Genomic DNA, 20,843 nt, shown 5'->3' with positions numbered 1-20,843 from the left:
TGTTGCAAACAATGCAATCTGAAATGGCCCCGAATTATATCTTGTGCAGAGTGGTCACTTTCTGTTCCTGAACTATGAGGCTGAATACAATGTTTGTACAACAGTTAAATCCTCAAACCACAGGTAAGTATTAGATGCTTCCTCATTTGATTTTCTTTCCCACCTTTGGGTTGCAGCACTGTAGCCAAAATGTTCCAGTCCTTGTATATTTTTAACAAGTGACTGTGTTGGTGATGACATCTTCTGTTTCTTTCCTATAAAGCACTTTGTGACTCATTTGTGTGAAATAAATCAATCCAAAATCAATCTAGCATGTTTTCTCTTCGTACTGCTTTGTTACATTCATCTGAAACTGGCTGGATGCCAAACTTACTTCAGGGTGTATGTGGAAAATCTATCAAGCAAACCAAAGGTCAAAATAGGATTTGTATAGAAACAAAACATGTTTCTGTTTTGCTAGTTCCATAACAATAGTGTAAGTACAATTTTGCCTCTGCTTGATTGTGGTGATATTGAACCCATACATGCCTCTTGCTCCACTCTAAAGCCTCTTGATTCTGTGTATCACATTGAACTTAGCTTTACAACAGGTGATACATTTCTTACTCACTTAATTACAAAACGGTGGGTTGTTCTGCCTTAACACATATAAGGAAGCAGCATTGTATGCTTTTTACCTATAAAGCCTTATTGGAAAAAGAGAATCATATGTCAATGAGACTACCTGTTTAAACAAAGGATTAAATTTAAAAAATAGACAACTGGACAGTGCTGTAAATACTTCAGTCAACCAAAATAGAACATTTTGGTCCAAACAACCCCAAATATGAACTAAATATGGCTTAAATGCTTCATAGTGCTCTCTCTGTTTTTCTCTTTGGATTCATCAACAAACATCAGTAACACTATACATAATAAAATACTGATTAGTGCATCATTTAGTACGTTTTGCTACTAATAACACTCCTGAACTTGCCCAAGTAAGATTTTTTGTTTCAGTTAAGCATCTGAATACTTACTGAATACTAGTATAGTACACAACAATGAGGCAAATCATAGTGCTTTACATAAACATACAATGCAACAAGACAGGATAGAAAAGCAACACATGGCAACATAAAAAAATAGAAGAAGTTACTTTTACTTAGGTATCACTGTCAACATATGCAATTATGTAATTGTCTTTCCTCATGTAAAAAAATCTGTGTTGCTGAAATCTTAACCACAAGGAGGAAGTGATCTTGTGTCATACAACATATGCACGCATACCAAAAACGCACACACAGAGGTGCATCAGAGAGGGAGTGTTCACAATTTAGAGGCTGCTGCAACAGTCAGACACATATTCAAACTGTGTTCAGGGACTGTTTCATTTAGCTCTGCTCTCTGATCCACCATGAAGCTGTGTGTGATCATCCCACTGTGTGCTCTGTTCACTCTAACTCATCAGGTAAGAAAACACACAAGATGAATTCATCACCTTATATATTCACATTATTGATTTGGGTTTTGTTATAATTTAGTGCGTATTCATTACAAATATAGTCTCAATTTTCAACATGTCATTCATTAATATCTCTCTATCTATTTATTTAATCAGGTGCCGTCACAGGATAAGTGTGTGTGTGATTTGACTAACTCAGCAAAGGCATTCCCACATGACAAACTCAGCACAGTGGAAGACAATGCATCCAAATGTAACGGCAACGTCACCCCAAAGAAGGTAACTAATTTGATGTTTTTTTCCCAAACTAGCCTGTAAAGACCACACCCTCATACCTTCTCAGCTGTAAAAAACAAACTTCTGTATGTATGCTGAGTTTTGAGTGATGTTCGAGCACAGTGTGTACCTGCTGTCTCTGCAGACTCTGGAGCTGGAGAGTTTGATGCTTGGTTTGGAGCGGCGTTTGCCTCAACTGCAGGAAGATGTGTCAGTTCTGGAGAGGGAGGATGATGGTGAACTGTATGGAGTTCTCAGCCTGTTGGTGATAGAGAATGAACTGACGGAGATCAAGCAGCTCATCGACAAGCTCAACATGACCAGCCAGAGACACCAGCAGCTCACCACTGACACCACTGAACAGGTAGATCCACACATGTAGACAATAATACATGAGAGAAAGAGGATCACTAACACTGCAAACACACTGAAGAGTGGCGGAAAGCGGCACACCACAAAAATATCATTTTTCTGCGGCAGGGGGGCATGACCTTTCATTTCTGTTATTCTTTGTGCCGCAGTAATAAACAACTACCCATGTGAACAAGTAACATTGTTGACGTATCTGATGGTGTTAGATGTGTTCACAGCATAAGAGCTCAAGTAACTTAATAACCACTTTATACCCACTTTTGTACAGGGTTGCTAACATTTTTTACTGCTTATGAACTCACATTCTGTACAGGTGAAACAGCATTATCAAGGTTCACTATGTTTTTCTATTTGAACTTGTTAAAATTACAAGATTAAACCTCCATTAATAGATTTTTTTACTGATTTGGGCCGCTGTGGTACTGCTTGACACCCACACCTGCTATTATTATTATTATTAGTCATACTTCTGTCATACATATATTATTTTAATTGTTACTGTTATTTTGTTGTTTATTGTCCTTCTGTGTGTGTCTTTCTCCACTTTCTTCTTCCTCTCTCAACCCAACTGGTCAAGGCTAATGGCCGCTCACTTAGGGCCCAGTTCTGCTTGAGGTTTCCTCCTGTTAAAAGGAAGTTTGTCATGCCTGGTGTCAACAAGTGCTTACTCGTGGAGGAATGCTGCATCTCTGTAAAGTAAAGATTACAGTAGTTTGAAACATGCAGCTTGTGTGTTGCACATGCAAACACCATAACCTGGTTTCAGAAACCTGAAAAATGCTACATAGAGTAGTCCATGTAAACCTGGATAACAGGTCTCTCATGGTCCATATAAATACAGACTAGATACACTAGAATTTGCTGCAGTCCACTGCTGCTGGAAATGAGGATGATAAGGTAAACAATGTTATAACGGTAGCTAGAGCTGAGAGGAACTGCAGAACTGAGCCTTCTTTGCACAGTAAATTTCAGTGATCAGTTGTTGATGCAATAATAAAAATTTAAAAAAAGATCAGTTCAACTTAAATGTCTTTTACCTGAAAAAATCTCACATTTAGCTCAGAAACAGCATTTTCCACCAAATAATGTGATGTCTGCTGTGTTTTTTCAGCTGGAGGACTTGAGAGCCAAGATGGCAGAGCTGCAGGAGTATGACACCCTGCAGGTGGTGAAGAGACAACAAGCTAACCAGCGTCTGAAGAGAGACCTGGACCAGTGCAAGAATGAACATCAACTAATTCCCCATCCCACTCAGCCCCCACAAGGTATCACCCCAAATCTGCACCACAGTGTTGAGATTTTGTTTCAGTTGTCTCTAACTTCCACTGGAAACCATAGAGTTGAAAAGAAGTGTAGGATAAGTTATGTATGACATTTGAATCTTTTCATTTAACATTTTGCCATCAGGTATCTGTCCCCACGGCAAGTTTGTGAACGTTACTGGCCCCGAAGTCTACACACCAGGAGAGTATCCAGGCTCCTACATGTATGGAGCTTGGGGTCGTGATCCAAAACCAGCGGTAGGAAAGGAGAACTGGTACTGGCTGGTAATGATGACCTCCAGCAACAGATACTCCAACTACGTCCGTCTCTACTCCAGCCTGAGCTCTCTGATTGTCGGAGTGAGCACCCCAGGTAAGGAACTTTTATGTACTGAAGACTAAAAGAAACAATTCCAAGAAATCTTTACCTGATTTTCTTAGGGAAAAACTGTACTAGGTACTTATTCTGAGGATTTACAGTCATATATTGCTCTAGTGAGTATTTATAGCTGCAGAATGAACATTAAGAACAATGACTGATGGAGCTCTATTTTTGGAGACTTGACATGTAACCATTGACTTCAGCTCGGTGACAGTGTTGTGGGCATGAAGAAAGGAGAAAACCTAATCTGCCACATTATGATTACATGTTCTCTCTTCCAGGTAATGTACTGATCCACTCGTCTAACCCAACTACCAACACCGTCCAGGGACCAAATGTTGTGCTGTATGGAGATGCCTTGTACTACAACTGTTACAACAAATATGCTGTCTGTCGATTCAACCTCGCCACCAAAACTATTACCACCATGCAGTTACCCGAAGGCACCAGGTTCACTGCTTCACTTTGTCTTTTACCTCATTATTTTAACTGCCGATGCCAGAATAAATACTTGTATTAATGGCATTTATAACATATTTGTGTGAAAATGTTTTTTAATAACAACATATTTAATAATATTAAGTAGAGTGCATCACTCTAAAAATATCATAAATATGATGATGAATGTGTAAAATCAGAGAAGAAAAAAAAGGTTTGTAAACATCATGACTGTCCTGTATTTTCTTCAGATTTAACTCCAAAGGTAACTTCTGCCATCTTGATGAGTGCTACCAATACACCGACCTGGACCTGGCAACAGATGAGTCTGGCGTTTGGGTGATCTACACCACCACCCAAGACTTTGGCAACCTGGTTCTATCTAAGGTAGAAGAAGGTGAACAACCCACGTTCAACCAAACCTGGCACACCTCGGTCTACAAGCAGGCAGTGACCAACACATTCATGGCTTGTGGCGTGCTCTATGCCACGCGCTACGTCACCAAAGAAGTGGAGGAGATCTTCTACTCGTTTGACACATCGACAGGGGTGGAGAAGTTCAACATTGGCATCTTCATCAAGAAGATTTCTCCCAACATTTACTCCCTGAACTACAGCCCTGTGGACCAGATGCTGCATGCCTACTGTAACTCCTTCATGGTCTCTTATAAAGTTTTGTTTGAGTAAATGAAGATCATGAAGCTCAATCTGTAAAATCCAGCATTAATATCATGTCACAAACAATAGCATGAACAAGTAACAATAAATGAACTAATAAAGACTGATCCTTAATAAAAGTTGTGGGAAAAACATTGAGGGGTTTGGAGTTAGCTTTACACCTTTGGAGTCAAATTACAAACATTTTCACTTCTTTCAATGAATGAGGGATGCTTTATCTAACTGTATTTGTTTGTTCAAGCTAAAGATATGGAGGAGGTGTTTAAACCATGTCCAAACTAAAACAATATGAAACAATCCAAACAAGAAAAAAAAATCTTAATGCTCAATACAAATCAATCATAATGGCAGAAGAAGAATAGTAGTAGTACACATGAACCAATGTCATTATACCAAGATGACCTCATAGGAGCTGTCGACTTTCACAAAACCCTACCAAACTTCACTAGCAGCAGGAAGGGGCTTTGTTTTCATGTACAGAGTGAAGATGTGGGGCCAGGGACAGAAGTGCAAATCATAGGGAGGGGGTTCTGCAAGGATGAACATAGGTTGACAATACTGTACAGCACTTCAAAAAAGGGACAAAATACATTCAAACAGGTTGTATTTATTTTTTGTGCATCTGCATGATGAAAAGTCATACTTCATAAGTTACTAGCAGTAGCTGATACATAAGAGCTTATTTCTATGTAGTAATATCTAAGGATGTACAGAAAACTATGACTGGATAAGTTTTGATACAAAAAGAAAACATGTAACCATGATGGCATTACAGCATTACTCCTGAGTAGATTTATTTATACTGCTATTACTAGAAAATAGTCTATTGGCAAATTGGTGATGCTAAATTAGCATCATAGCACCTGTGTTGTTTCAACATCAATCAGGCTCAAATTCAATTCCTCTCCATTTTTTTGTCGTAAGGGTGCACCTTACAATGCAACCCTATTGTTTGAGAAACAGGTATTTCAACAAACTAGCAAAAGACACTTAAAATCACTTCCTGTGTATGGAAGGAATTCCATTCATAATTGGTCCATACCGGATCTGAGTGCAAAGTGTTGGGTTCATTGTGCTTAAAGGTATTTACTAGGTGTTGCTAATTTATTATTAATTTAGATAGATAGATAGATAGATAGATAGATAGATAGATGGATAGATAGATAGATAGAATCCTTCCCTCTAATAACTCAGCTTTGCAGTTCCATCTGGTGGTAGAACAGTGCATTGCTTCCCTTTTCTCAGGCTTTAACTGTGTTGAGTTAATGGACATTTAATATCATGGTGGTCTGCAAGCCATGATACTGTACTTTTATCCATTATGCTTCTTTCATGTCTGTTTTTTGCATTGGATGGTGTAAACTGGTAGGAAGTACAGCTATCATCTGTGATAATACTCAATCAGTGAGCTGTGTTAGGGTCAGGCTTGCTTTCAGTCACGGGTGACTGGTTGTTTTGTTGGTAAACCACTTTGTTCCACATTAAAATACAACTACAAGGTGGATTTCCATGACATTTGATCCATACATTCATGTTGCCCACAGGTGAGATTCTACTAATTCTGTAGTGATTCCTGGTCTTTCATTATCAGGTCAAAGTTTGAATTTGTACAATAGTTTATGTCCAAAATTACGAAATTCCTATCAGCCTCAGCTGTACTGTTTAGTGATAATTAGCAAACATTCATTTAATGACTCATGTTAAGATGTAAGATCATTCATTGTTGGCATTGTGAGCATTTTAGCATTCTGCCATGAGGATAAGCACAATGCACCACTTTGTGTAAATTTAGCCTGACAGAATTATTAGTATGGCTGTAGACATAAACTTACGACACAAGTCTGCACTGACCAGCCAACAACAGAATAACTATAGTTTGTATTTTATTACATAATCAGGTTTTTATTGATTTTTCACCTTTATTCCAATCAGCATTGCATTAAAACTATTGTTAAAATATACAGGACTGCATTACCATGACTCTATACATCTTAACAAAACAAAGTACAGTATTCATCAACACTAGCAAAGCTTATAGATCATTATAATTGGTCATTGCTTGCAATTGTCTTTAAGCTGTTATGTAAGCTGCCATTTGGAAACTGCAGTACATTACAACAGCATTAGATTAGAAGTGGGCCTGGTATGCTAGAAGATATCCATCATTGTACATGTAGATCTGCTTGTTGGTGGGGTTGTAGCTCAAACTGGCCACTCCTTTCGCAACCTTCTCTAGTGGCAGTGCCAGTGAGCTGTCATGTTTGCCTGTCGCAGTATCGAAGGCGTAGAACACCTCCTCACGGTATTCATCTACATAACGAGTGGCATACAACACACCACACACCATGAAGGCATTGCTCACTGCCTTCTTGAACAGCCTCGTCTCCCAGGTCTGTGAGACATTGAGTGTCTCAGCCTCATTGTCCCATGCTAGCCGGCTCACCACTAGATTACCATGATTACCAACAGTAGCATAGATGGCCCATAGTCCTGTCTCATCTGCCTCCACATCCACATCACTATGGGTACGACAGTCATAGTAACAATATGGGAACTTGTTGTTGAAACCCACACCAATACCTGGAAGTGTCACATGTTTGACGATGTTAGTGTTCAGGTCATAGCGGCAAACATCTGCAGAGCGGTAACAGTGATAGTACAATGCTTCACCATACAGGACAGCACTGGGACCCTCGATGGCATCGGCATGACTATCGGATGAAGCGAAAGTGAAATCCTTGTAGTTGGCAGAGGCCATGAAGTCTTCGTAAGTTTGGTATATGCGCAGGGTGTTGTCCCAGATGTCGCTGGTAAGTAGAGTCTGAACCCAGTAGCTGTTCTTCTGGCCCTCACTGTCTATCTGGGCCTGTTTGCCCCACGAACCAGAAATGTAGCTGTTACCGTGTGGACTGACCTTAGTCATGACTGGGTCACTGATGTCCGTGATCAGGCCCTTGAAACAATACTTTTGCCCGCCTGGAAACAATGAGTAAGATAAAGGAATGTAAAGTACACCCTGAGAACATCTACATCTCTGTTTTTTTTCTCACACAGTTTCACACATCAGATGGAAATGTATGGAAGCATCTCTGGTCCTTCAACTTTCAACTATTACAAAGATGACCATATTTTTGGCAGCATTCACTCTCCTTACTTTCAGGTGTATGGCAGTTTAGCTAACACATTGCCTATACTTGTGAAGGACTACAAAGATGTGAGTTGAACTGTTCACTACAGATGTGAGAACCATGTTGATACTTTGAAACTGGGGTCTTTCAGAAACGTATAGATAGTTTTAAATCGCAGGAAGTGTATGTTCCTGCATTTGTCTACCATTTTTTTTTATTTCTTTTTGGTATGGAATTTGAATTTTTTGAGAGCTTTCTGCTGGGGTTTCCAACGTGTTTTGAGTAATGTGACCCAAAAGTACAATATGGGAGACATGAAGACAATTAGTTAGTTAGCTGTTAGCTGTTCTTTAAGCTTGTATTTGTTCATATTTTTGTGCATCTACATGATGTAAAGTCATGCTTCATAAGCTATAAGCATTAGATGGTAGCAATGCTTAGTATCTTTCACAATATCCATACAAAAGAATACAAAAGAAAGCATGTAACCATGATGACAATAAGGCATTATTCCTGAGTAGATGTATTCATGTGGGGATACTGCTATTACTAGAAAAGAGACTATTGGCAAATCAATGATGCTAAATGAGCATCACAATCAGACTCAAATTAAATTCCTATCCATTTTTTTCTAGTTATATGGGTGCACCTTACAATGCAACCATATTGTTTGAGAGCAGGTATTTCTACCAGCTAGCATTAGTAACTTAACTTACATTTAAAATCACTTTCAAAGTTCAAAAGAGTTCAAAGTTCCATTTTTTAAGAATATCGATCTAACAATCCCTCCATAAAACAATTTCATGGTACAACAATATTTAAATTATTCTGTTATTTAACTGAGAAGCTGTTAAATTATGCTGCTAATGTTTTTTATTTTATATTTTAATATCACTTGGCAACATGCTTTATTTTACTGGATATAATGCACACTTTTCCTCGGAGTGTCCACTTACTTCTTCATAGTTAATGTAATAAATGAGTGGCACGCACACAGCAGACTTACCTTGGAAGTCTTTGGGAATTGATTTGCAGGACTCAACGCCGTTCTTCAAGTGACGCAGTGTCTCTTTTACAGTCTTCAAATTAATTGTATCTGCCATTTTCATCCTGTCTACATTCATACGCAGTCTACCCACCTGACACACACACACACACACACACACACACATAAATACATATTTATGACACTTATCATCCTTTAGTCTACATGTACCAAACTGTACCATCTTATTTATATCATATTGTTCTTGTCATGTTACTCTTTTAATACTGTACAACTTTAGTAATCATTAAGTGTCTTCACTGCATAATCATCTGTACCTCTTTGGAGAGTTTCTGTGTTTGGGCATTGTTTAACTGGCTGTGGATGTCACTGACGTCTGTCTCCAGCTGGCTGAGCTCCTGGCCCAGCAGACGCAGAGACAAGGCTGTATACAGGCCCTGATCATGCAGATACTGGTGAGGCTCCAGCCGAGCCGTCACATTCTTAATCACAGCCTCAATCTGAGGGAGACCCTCATGAGACAACTGCACCTGAGAGAAAACAAAAACTAATTTCAGTCATTTCACAAATACTAAATATGGAAACAAGACTCTAAGTTCAAAATAAGATTTGCATCAATCTAGATAACTGCATGACTCAGTTCCACAGAAGCCACATTATCCATCATTATATCCCTAAAATCAGTGGTGAAACTGAACAGGAATTGACCAGTCTGAATGTAACAGTAGTGTCAGTGACTTTAGTTCTCACCTGTTCCTGCAGGTTGTTCAGAGAGACTTCACAAGTTTCAACCTGCTGCAGCACGGCCTCGTACTTCACAGCAGGGAATGACCACATGGTGGAGTTCACCTCACATGCACACGTATCGTTTTTCTTTTTGCCTGTCACACGCTGAGCCTGGCCGTCACCCTGCATTCACACATATATGAATGGAGAGACTAACTAACAAAATAAAATAAAATAAAGAAACCATAAAGAAAACTTGTCATCAAATGCTACATCTTCATTGATTCCTATCTTCTCAGAGTAGACTAATAAAAGTGTAACTCACAGTGGATGCCAGCAGCAGAAGGAGCAGCAGCAGCATGATCAGAGCTGGAGAAGTGGACAGTGTCTTGGTGAGGAGAGAAGATCTTACTGAGATCGCCACCTCTCCGCTCTCTTTAACATACTCCGAGACAAAATTACTACAAACACACACACATTGTGCTGACTCGGTTCTCTTCACCGATGACTCACTCACCACAGACACTTCAAACCGCTCATGGGGACATGAAACTCTAAAAATTGTCAATTGTTGAATGATTCAATAGTAACATTCCACACTTGCAATAAACACTGTGCATCTACATGATGTAAAGTCATGCTTCATAAGCTATTAACATTAGATGGTAGCAATGCTTAGTATCTTTCACAATATCCATACAAAAGAATACAAAAGAAAGCATGTAACCATGATGACAATAAGGCATTATTCCTGAGTAGATGTATTCATGTGGGGATACTGCTATTACTAGAAAAGAGACTATTGGCAAATCAATGATGCTAAATGAGCATCACAATCAGACTCAAATTAAATTCCTATCCATTTTTTTTCTAGTTATATGGGTGCACCTTACAATGCAACTGTATTGTTTGAGAGCAGGTATTTCTACCAGCTAGCATTAGTAACTTAACTTACATTTAAAATCACTTTCAAAGTTCAAAAGAGTTCAAAGTTCCATTTTTTTTTTTTTTTTTTTTTTTGTCTCAGAGTTTTCCTTTAAACAGGTTGTGACACATCCTGGACTTTGGGGGGAAAAAACATAAATCTTATGTGATGATTGATGGCAAGCAAACTTGCAAAGTGTTGGGTTCATTGTGCTTAAAGTTATTCACTCGGTGTTGCTGATTTCAAAAACTAATTTATTATTAATAAAACGATAGATAGATAGATAGATAGATAGATAGATAGGTAGATAGGTAGATAGGTAGATAGATAGATAGATAGATAGATAGATAGATAGATAGATAGATAGATAGAGGTCCTGTTGGATACAGAATGCAACTGTTTCTTTACTCAAGTTGAACTTAAAAGAACTTACACTTCAGTTCAATCTCCCAAAGCAAAAATTTACTGAAGCTTCTCGGCTCGAAATGTTTCTAAACTTTTTACATTTTGTATAGTGTAATGGGCCCAAAACAAATATGACAGTGAAAAGGGGAAAAACATGGTTTATTATCATTTTTCTTGCTAATGACACCTCAAAAAAGTTTTGAATCAAGCACTTAGTAATTCAGTCTCTAGTGACAAAAAAATATAATATAGGAATAAATGTTACATGCTGCAGTCTGGATCAGACAGTGGATGTTTTGCAGAGTGGTCACTTTCTGTTCCTGAATTTCTAGCTTCAATAAAGAGTTTATGTTACAACGTCTTCAGTTTGGATACAGTATGTGCGTGTCTTTAAAGCCACAAACCAAAGGCACATATTAGTCATCGCTCCTCTTCATCATTTAGACTTCTTTCATACATTGTGGTCACCGCACTGCAGACTGAATGACTTCCTCCAGTTCCTCCAGAGATATTCAGAATCAGAAATATAATTACAAGTATTAAAGATAACTGTATGCAACTGAAGAAGATTGGCTCTTGTGACTAATATATTATATTACATGATTAATATTGATTTTTAATACTAAGCAGCATTTTAATGTTGCACTGCAGGTGATCAAGATTGAGATCATTTGAAATGCATTGTGTACAGTTAGATTGGTTGATCCAGTGGTTCCTACAGAGGGTCACGTTGTATTATACAAATCATTATATTGGGAGGAAAGAGAGAAAACACAAGTTTAGTAACACTTCACAAACAGTGACTTTACATCCTTAGCTAGAATTTTCTCATATCCAAACTACTGAACATCAGAAGTATTTCCAAAGAGAGCTAGATGAATTGAATGTAAAAATGAGTGAAACTTCCCAATCACCCAATTAAGTGCAATAATCTTATATAGGTTACACAATTTGCATTTGATTCTGCTGGAGAAACAACCATCTTGAAAACACTTGTTGCAGTACAAACACTTGCTTTTCAGATATTTTGCTCAGTAAAACCTCAGTGATTTAAGGAAACATAAAACATAACTCAGTGAGGGTTTTTTTTAGTCTTGTCTTACAACAACCCTAACTCAGTTGGCTCAAAAATGGAGAAATGCTCAAATATTTGTTTCTCCTATAATCAGATGAATGAATTCATTCATTCATTAATTCATTTATTAATGTGCTTCTTTTTTAATTTTATTTATTTATTTTTTATTCCTTTTTCATACAGCAGATTTCACCAAAATAATTATCTATACATGAGTAGGTACCCCTTCCCACCCTGCCCATACCCAAGGACAATGCCATCAGGGAGATAAATAAATAAGATAAAAATAAATAAGATAGAATTTAACTACTCATTCATCAATGAAAAAAAATCCATAATTACTTGGCATAACCCATAATTACTTGGCTGCTTAATGGACCAGACCTGCTTTGCTTGTGTGTATTTTTTAATGCACAGTAATGCTATTATTGCATTGAACTCTGTCAGTCTGAGTCTCTTTCCAATTCTTTTGTAATATTTGATAAGTTAAATGTTGTGGAACTACCAAAACAATACACAGCTGTCTAAACAACTGTTAACCTTCTAGGTAGTCCTTGCCGAACAAGGAGTGTGTGATGTTCTAGTTCCAGGGGAGTAGAAAGACTTGAAGGAATTAACATTTTTAGGGTCGCACCAAGCATTGTTGACCATGAAATGTACACCCCTCCGTTGCCTTTCCCAGAAAGTCTCTTGACTTGTGCATGCAAAACACAGAGAACCCCAAAGGTACAATGGCACAGTCTGGTATCTCTTCAAACAACCAAGTCTCTGTAAAGCAGATGATGTTACAATCCCTGGTTTCCGCTGGCTTGCTCTCATTTTTCACAGCTTGTTATGCAGGGATTGCACTATGGCTAGCAGAATGATGGGAAGCAAGAGGCAGCTTGCAAGCTGCCTCAACAGGATGCAGGCTCCTTTCCTTCACCTTGGCCTCTGATGCCTTTGTGGTAGTGCCACTCTAGTGAGCAAGTCCTGAGCATTTCAATAATAAGCAAAGAGCTGCAAGGTCACTAAGGAACACAAAACAAGGCAGCTATATTCTGTGCCACCTTGTTGAATAAAAGCTGCGGTCTGAATAGGGTTTGGAATGTCTGCAGTGGACTGCAGAGTTGTCACTTTCTGTTCCTGAATTGTGGTTTTGAATAAAGTGCTTACATTATTATAACTTTAATTCCGACTACTAACGGTACATATTAGTCATCCACACTCTTCTTCATTTAACTTTCATTCCCATCTTTTGGTCACATCACCACAGACTGAATAACATCTATCTACTTCAGAGATATAAAACTAGGATATTAATTTATAAAAATACAGAAATATTGTTGTACTTGGATAAAAGCTAATAGCTACAATTATGTTACTTAACATAATTAATTAATGTATACAAACTCTAAAAAGAAATGTTTAGACTCAACAAAAAAAATCAACGCAACAGTTTCCAATAGTCTTTCTTGGTTATGACAACTTAATTTGAAATTACATTGAACCAACAAACTATATTACTTTGAGCGAATTAGCTTTTCCTTTTCAGTCAAAGATGTTATTAAGTACTGCTTACTTAATAACGGTTAGCCTAAAGGCAAGTTTTTAAGTTGATAACTCATAAAAATTAAGTTACTCCATTAAGTTACCATATTACTATAAAGTTGTTGTTTTTTTTGGGGTTTTTTTTGTCTAGTTAATTACAATAATAATGCAACTTTTTAAGTAGCAACAATATTAAAAAAATGTGTTTTTCTTCAAGTTTTTCTTCTATTATTATTATTTTTTTTTTTGTAATGTAGTAGCTTTCAAGAAAGACAGTTCAACCACTGCTTTTGCAATTAACTTGGCAATTAACTTGGCAAATGGCAAAAACAAAATAAGAAAACAAACTCAAATTTCAACTGGTCCTCAGTGACAAAAGCATTATGTAATTCCCTATGTGTTATGTATTCCTTAAACATCTTAAATAAGTGTGACCACCTCAAAATCACTGTCTCTATGGATGCATACTATAACAGCAAAAGCCAAGTATTAGCCATGGAACTTTGCAAGTGTTATGGCAAGAGACTGACTGCATAGTAACACAAGTATAATCGTCACAAGTAAGCCCACATCATTCATTTCAAAAACACATACAAAAATATTCTCTTTGGGCTAAAATATGGACATATTTCTTTAAACAAGACCTTTGTTTTGTCCACTGTCATGACATGATTAAACAGCATAACATTAACTAACCTGACAGAAACATTCTAAGTTTTTGGTTGCTTCATCTGAAGAAAATGTGACAGTGATGAATCTGAGATCTTTAGAAAATAGTGTTTTTCAGACGCATGACTTTAGCACTGCATCTCAGTCCGCCCAGGCCAAGGAACAACTTTTGAAAAACTTCAAAAGTGTATTTAAGTTCTTTGCAGTAGCTGATGTTGAGGGCATAAATTAAGCCCATCAACAAGGCACAGGACCTTGGAATATCCTTCTCAACCAAACATTTGGTTCCTTCCACGACAATTGTTGTCATCCAGTGATCTGATCCAGGGGTAGACCTGTCACGTGACTTTCAAAGCTGGTCTCAAACTCTTCATTGTCCTTGTAAAGCAAAAAAAGAGGGAATTATTGTCTTCCATGATTTAGAATTGACCTTCAGTTTGTTTGTACATCTTGATATTTTTCTTGATGCTTTCCAGGTTGCATAACATAACTGAACCAGTAAACAGTCATTTGTTGGTCTTTTCCTTTACATTGCTATTAACAGTCATTTACCATGCTGATGTGGTATGAAGTACATTTTACTTAAAGGGAAGAAATTCCAACTTAATTTTAATTTAATTGGAACAACACAGCTTTACATGTGAATGAACAATATATATATATTATATAAATTGTGGCTGTGACAGTGGGTAACATTAGCATGTAGCTGGCAGCCGCATGCAATGAGCTAAATGTGAATAATCCTTTTCTCAACAGCTCTGTCTTGCTGGTCACACACTTTTATCTGAATGAAAGTCACCGAAACAAATGTAAACCCAATACTTCAGTAGAACTATTAGAATTAAATTTTACTCACCATGAAATGTTGCTTTTATCAAGGTTGTTCAGCCTCCTAACACACCGTCTCTACTAAATTCAGTTATCAAGTTTTTTAAGTTACAACAACTTGAATGTTGTTTTAAACACACCAACAATGAAATTTGAGTATAAATGTAGAAATGTAGAAAATTAATTTGATGTAATTACCAACATTATTATTTGAACACAACTTTAAAAATAAAGTTTGCAACTTAGAAGGTTTATCTAAATTAACTAATTACAATTTTTAAGTTGCGTCTATGTATTAAATCAAGTGGTGTTAACAGGCCCTCTGAGTTACTTTTTAGAGTGCAGTTGCAATAATCTACAATGTGTGTTCATAAATGATGAACACACATATATACATATAATGGACAAATACTGTACATTGATAAACACTTTAAAATTGTGTAATATCTGCTTACAACAATCTTACAGTGTGTTAGTGATAATGAAATACATTAGGTGTATTTACATATCACTTTACAAAACACTTACAAGCTATACAATACAAACAATAGGCAAGGCAAGACAGTTTTATTTATATAACGCATTTCATACACAATGGAAACTCAATGTGCTTTACATAAAACAGAAAAACATGTAATTTGAGAAAAATCTACTAAAATCTATTCTATAGCTGACTGGGAGCCAGTGTAAAGACTTTAGAACTGGAGTAATGTGCTCTGATCTCTTTGTTCGGGTTAAAACTCGAGCTGCAGCGTTCTGAATGAGAACGCACACACATTTACTTACACACAGATCCATTGATGATATAACATTTTGATTAGCACAGCTTGAGAGACTGTGAATGCAGATTGCTTTCTTGTAATGAGGTATTTCATATTTTATAATAGATCTAAATACTGACTGACTTTACTGATTTAATGCTTACGTGTCATTTCCAAAGAACCTTTTTCAAATTGACCCCCCCCCCCCCCCCTTCCCTTCGTAAGAAACTTTTACAAAAGTGTTATTATCAACATCTGTCCTGTCTGCATTTCCCTTAAATACATAAATAAAATCCATGTTGCTGAAATCTTAACCACAAGGAGGAAGGAATCACGATATGTCTCACGCAAGCCCACCAAACATGCACACACATTTACTTACTTATCAGAGAGGGAGTGTTCACAATTTAGAGGCTGCTGCAACAGTCAGACACATATTCAAACTGTGTTCAGGGACTGTTTCATTTAGCTCTGCTCTCTGATCCACCATGAAGCTGTGTGTGATCATCCCACTGTGTGCTCTGTTCACTCTAACTCAACAGGTAAGAAAACACACAAGATGAATTCATCACGTTATATATTCACATTATTGTGTCATTTATTTTCTTTACAAATTCATCACGAATGCAAATCTTTTGTTACTGTCATTGTACTATTTAGTATTCAGTATTTCAACATGTCATTCATTAATATCTTTATTTCGTCAGGTGCCTCCACGTGATCGGTGTGTGTGTGAGTTGATTAACTCAGAAAAGGCATTTCCACATGACAAACTCAGCACAGTGGAAGACAATACATCCAAATGTAACAATAACATCACCCCAAAGAAGGTAACTAATCTAATGTTAGCAAGTTTTATTTCTTAAACTAGCCTGTAAAGACCATAACCTTTCAGCTGTAAAAAATGAGCTTCTTTATGTCCTCATGCTGCGTTATGAGTGATGTCAAAGTGTGTACCTGCTGTCTCTGCAGACTCTGGAGCTGGAGAGTTTGATGCTTGGTTTGGAGCGGCGTTTGCCCAAACTGCAGGAAGATGTGTCAGTTCTAGAGAGGGAGAATGATGGTGACCTGTATGGAGCTCTCAGCCTTCTGGTGATAGAGAATGAACTGACGGAGATCAAGAAGCTCATCCACAAGCTCAACATGACCACCCAGGGACACCAGCGCCTCACCACTGACGCTAATGAACAGGTAGATTTACACAGAAAGGTCAGACAGTTGATTATAATGTAATATACAGTAATCAGTAAATTATACAAATGAATGTTTCTTTGAGTCTTACATGCAATTGAGACAAGAGATGAAGCAATATACTCTTGTGCTATGATTCCATTTGAGCTCCTCAGGTAGCTTAAATGCATTAACATTTTTCTAGAATTATTCCTTAATTATGAAGTCTGCACAGGTTGAGACTGCACCAAGCTTGACAAGGCAGAAAGTTTTAGTTATTAAACAGTAATTCCATATGGGAGCACTATTATCACATTCAATGGGTCTTACATTTAGAATTTGTTAAAACGGCTGAAGTCAGAATTAGTCACATTTGGAGTTTTATTGATAGCCACCTGATGAGTGTTAATCACTCTAAGTTTAGTTCAGTTTGATCTTGACCAGTTGCTGGGAAAATTGTGGTAAATGGAAAATAGAACTCACTTAGCGCCTTTCTTCGTCTTTCGTCCATCGACTCAAAGCATTTTATACTCACACCAATTCACTCACACTGATTCACCAATGGCAGAGGCTGCCACACAAGGTGTCAACCTGCTAATCAGGAGGAGAATTTGATGCATTAACATATTTCAGGAGCAATTTCGTGCACTTAGCAGCTACAGTAAATGAACCACTTTCTTTACCACCTTGTTGCTAATTTTTTGGTCTGTCAGTATTATGATATGTTTATCAAAGCATTTTTTTCTGCTGTCTGCAGTTGTTGATCAGTGGTTCCCATAAAACGTTTAATTACCCCAGCTTAAAAGTGTTTGTTCATCTGTTTAGCAATTCATAAATATAAATTTAAATATCTTTCAAATCTCACATTTAGCTCAAATGCAGTATTTTGTGACTGAATATTGTTGAAAAGGCACTTGTTCCTGCAGGCTTTTGTCGGCTAAATGTGTATGTTTTTGTCTGTGTTTCTTGTTATTGTGAAGCGACCTTGGGTTTCATGAAAGGCGTTATACAAAATAAAATAAAGTTATTATTATTTTGATGTCTGCTGTGTTGTTTTCTCTCAGTTGAAGGACTTGAAAACAGAGATGATAGAACTGGAAAAGTATGACACCCTGCAGGTGGTGAAGAGAAGACAAGCTAACGAGTGTCTGAAGGAAGGACTTCAACCCACCTCCCAGCCCACTCAGCCTCCACATGGTAACACCCAGAATGACACAGCACACGAGAGTGTTGGGATTGTTGTTTCAGTTCTCTTTTACTTCCACTGGAAACCACAGTACAGATTAAAAGAACATTTCTACTTGTGTGACATTTTTTACATTTATTTGCAAATATTTGCTCTGCTCCTTGCAGTGTGTGCAAATAAGACATACAGTAGGCAATCTATTAGGATGCATAACGGTTTGTGAGTTGCTTTATATTTTAGCTAGGGATGAGATTCAATAGCTGTTCATAGACTTCAAAATAAATATAAAATTAAAAATTCTTTAAGTTCTTCATCGAATCTTAACCAGTTAACCTTTCAGTATAATATATTAAATGTTAGTTATATGTATCTGACACATTCTTTGGCTGAATATAGAAAACAGAAAATTATGTTTTCAGGTGTAACAAGCTAAAGCGACAGACAGCTGAAAGAGTGCCTGCTACCTATATGTTTCCATATCCATGTGAGGAGTGATAAAAGGTTTAATAAGAGATCCAGGGGTACTTTGACAACCTTGAACCAGATCCAAAATGGAACCAGCTCTCAGGACTAATACCTTATTTCACCAGAGCAAAATCAATTGAGATCCTAACCACCAGCAAACCTACACTCAAACTCAAAGGCTATTCTGGTTATCTACCTACTGCGTCTGCTTGAAATGAGGTGTCTGACAGCTGTGAAGGGCTCAGTCACCACAGCCAGCTATGTTTATTTAGGGTCTTCACATTTGCAAAATGTCTTTATCTGTATTTCATTTCACATTTCCTCTCAGGTATCTGTCCTCATGGTAGGTTTCTAAACATTACCGGGCCGAGGATTCACACAGAAGGAGAGTATCCAGGTTCCTACCCATACGGAGCTTGGGGTCGTGACCCCAAGCCAGAGGTAGGAAAGGAGAACTGGTACTGGCTGGTAATGTTGACCTCCAGCAACAGATACGCCAACTACGTCCGTCTCTACTCCAGCCTGAGCTCTCTGATTGTCGGAGTGAGTGGCCCAGGTATGGAACTATTGTGTACTGGTCTCAGAAAGGTACGACCTTTCAGTTCAGTGTAAGTTACCAATGTGTTATACAGTCTGTATAAACTGTATGTTAAAATGTAAGCATTGGTGAAGACCTCTTTTGATTGAATGTGCAAAGAGTTTTGGGAAATGAGCAGTGTGGGAAAGCAGCGGTGAGATGTTTTATAGTATTTGACTAATTATTTGTTGAGGTTTTCTGCAAGTGAAATCGGAGCTGCAATGTGATTTGTGATACTGAACATTTATGTGGGGAAAGTGTTTAATCTTGCATGCTATAATGTTGAAGAAACACAATACATCTGTACAACCAATATACAGGACATAATAATAATACTTAATTTTTATTTCATTCGCTCCTCCTCCATCCTCTCTACTTCTTCTTCAAGGTAATATGGAGATCGACTCCTCTAACCCAAACACCAACACCATCCAAGGACCAAATGTTGTGCTGTATAGAGGGGCCTTGTACTATAACTGTTACAACGAATATGCTGTCTGCCAATTCAACCTCACCACCGAAACTGTTACCACCATGCAGTTACCCGAAGGCACCAGGTTCACTGCTTCAAAAACTCCATTGAACATTTGTGTGAAAATGTTAAGATCATCGCTCTTTATTTATTTATTCATTTAAAATTAATTTATTTGTTTATGTATTTATTTCAGATATAATTCTAAGGGGAACTTCTGCAATCTTGATGAATGCTATTCATATACCGACCTGGACCTGGCAACAGATGAGTCTGGCGTTTGGGTGATCTACACCACGTCCCAGGATTTTGGCAACCTGGTTCTATCTAAGGTAGAAGAAGGTGAACAACCCACGTTCAACCAAACCTGGACCACCTCGGTCTTCAAGCAGGCTGTGACCAACACGTTCATGGCTTGTGGCGTGCTCTATGCCACGCGCTACGTCAGCGAAGAAGTGGAGGAGATCTTCTACTCGTTTGACACATCGACAGGGGTGGAGAAGTTCAACATTGGCATCTTCATCAAGAAGATGTCTCCCAACATTTACTTCTTGAACTACAGCCCTGTGGACCAGATGCTGCATGCCTACTGTAACTCCGTCATGGTCTCCTATAAGATTTTGTTTGGTTAAATGGAGATCGTGAACATCAACCTGTAAAAGCCAGTATTAATATCATGTGATAATCAATAGCGTGAACAAGTAACAATAAATAAACAGATAAAGGTTGATTCCTAATAAATGTTGGGTTAAAACACTGACGAGGGTTGGAATCACTTTTACTATAATGGCTGCACTGCACTAATACAAGATGCAAGAAATACAGCACAGTGATGTAATGCTTACAAAATTGCTGCTCTGACTTCTCCTTTTTTCATTCTGTTTCATTCCAGTCACTACTTGTTGTTCTTTCAATCTGTATCAAGCTACTGTCAATGAACTGGAGATGTTTCACTCTAAAAACCTACCAGGAAAGAAGAGGGTTATTTCTCTTTAAAGCAGGAACTTAACATTGAATGAAAATACAGCAAAATGGAATGACTGGAAGTAAGGGATGCTATGCTCTCTC

General features: G+C 37.7%; 3 protein-coding genes across 4 annotated transcripts; 2 read left to right on the top strand and 1 right to left on the bottom strand.

Moving 5' to 3' along the window:
- Nucleotides 1-1,313: 1,313 nt before the first annotated feature.
- On the top strand, nucleotides 1,314-4,965 carry LOC128359557 (olfactomedin-4-like). 2 transcript variants are annotated; one of them, XM_053320056.1, is made up of 7 exons: nucleotides 1,314-1,450; nucleotides 1,601-1,723; nucleotides 1,866-2,084; nucleotides 3,285-3,357; nucleotides 3,500-3,727; nucleotides 4,018-4,186; nucleotides 4,426-4,965. In XM_053320056.1, exons 1-7 carry the CDS (start codon nucleotides 1,397-1,399, stop codon nucleotides 4,859-4,861), a joined length of 1,302 nt encoding a protein of 433 aa, XP_053176031.1. In that variant the 5' UTR covers nucleotides 1,314-1,396; the 3' UTR covers nucleotides 4,862-4,965. The 2 variants fall into 2 exon arrangements, with proteins under 2 accessions (XP_053176031.1, XP_053176030.1); XM_053320055.1 differs by having other exon boundaries at nucleotides 3,204-3,357.
- A 1,991-nt stretch (nucleotides 4,966-6,956) lies between these two features.
- Nucleotides 6,957-10,073, bottom strand: LOC128359497 (olfactomedin-like). Its single transcript, XM_053319991.1, has 5 exons — nucleotides 10,038-10,073; nucleotides 9,737-9,895; nucleotides 9,304-9,516; nucleotides 8,987-9,119; nucleotides 6,957-7,828 (listed from the first exon to the last, which is right to left on the bottom strand). The coding sequence occupies exons 1-5, from the start codon at nucleotides 10,071-10,073 to the stop codon at nucleotides 6,981-6,983; spliced, it is 1,389 nt and encodes a 462-aa protein (XP_053175966.1). The 3' UTR covers nucleotides 6,957-6,980.
- A 6,316-nt stretch (nucleotides 10,074-16,389) lies between these two features.
- On the top strand, nucleotides 16,390-20,407 carry LOC128359496 (olfactomedin-4-like). The gene is made up of 7 exons (XM_053319990.1): nucleotides 16,390-16,447; nucleotides 16,613-16,735; nucleotides 16,878-17,096; nucleotides 18,140-18,272; nucleotides 19,055-19,282; nucleotides 19,692-19,860; nucleotides 19,972-20,407. Exons 1-7 carry the CDS (start codon nucleotides 16,394-16,396, stop codon nucleotides 20,405-20,407), a joined length of 1,362 nt encoding a protein of 453 aa, XP_053175965.1. The 5' UTR covers nucleotides 16,390-16,393.
- Nucleotides 20,408-20,843: the final 436 nt, after the last annotated feature.

The sequence above is a fragment of the Scomber japonicus genome, chromosome 5, assembly GCF_027409825.1.
Source record: "Scomber japonicus isolate fScoJap1 chromosome 5, fScoJap1.pri, whole genome shotgun sequence".
Lineage (NCBI taxonomy): Eukaryota > Metazoa > Chordata > Actinopteri > Scombriformes > Scombridae > Scomber > Scomber japonicus.
Note: the sequence above shows the minus strand (reverse complement) of the source record. Positions and strands in the feature narration are given on the sequence as shown.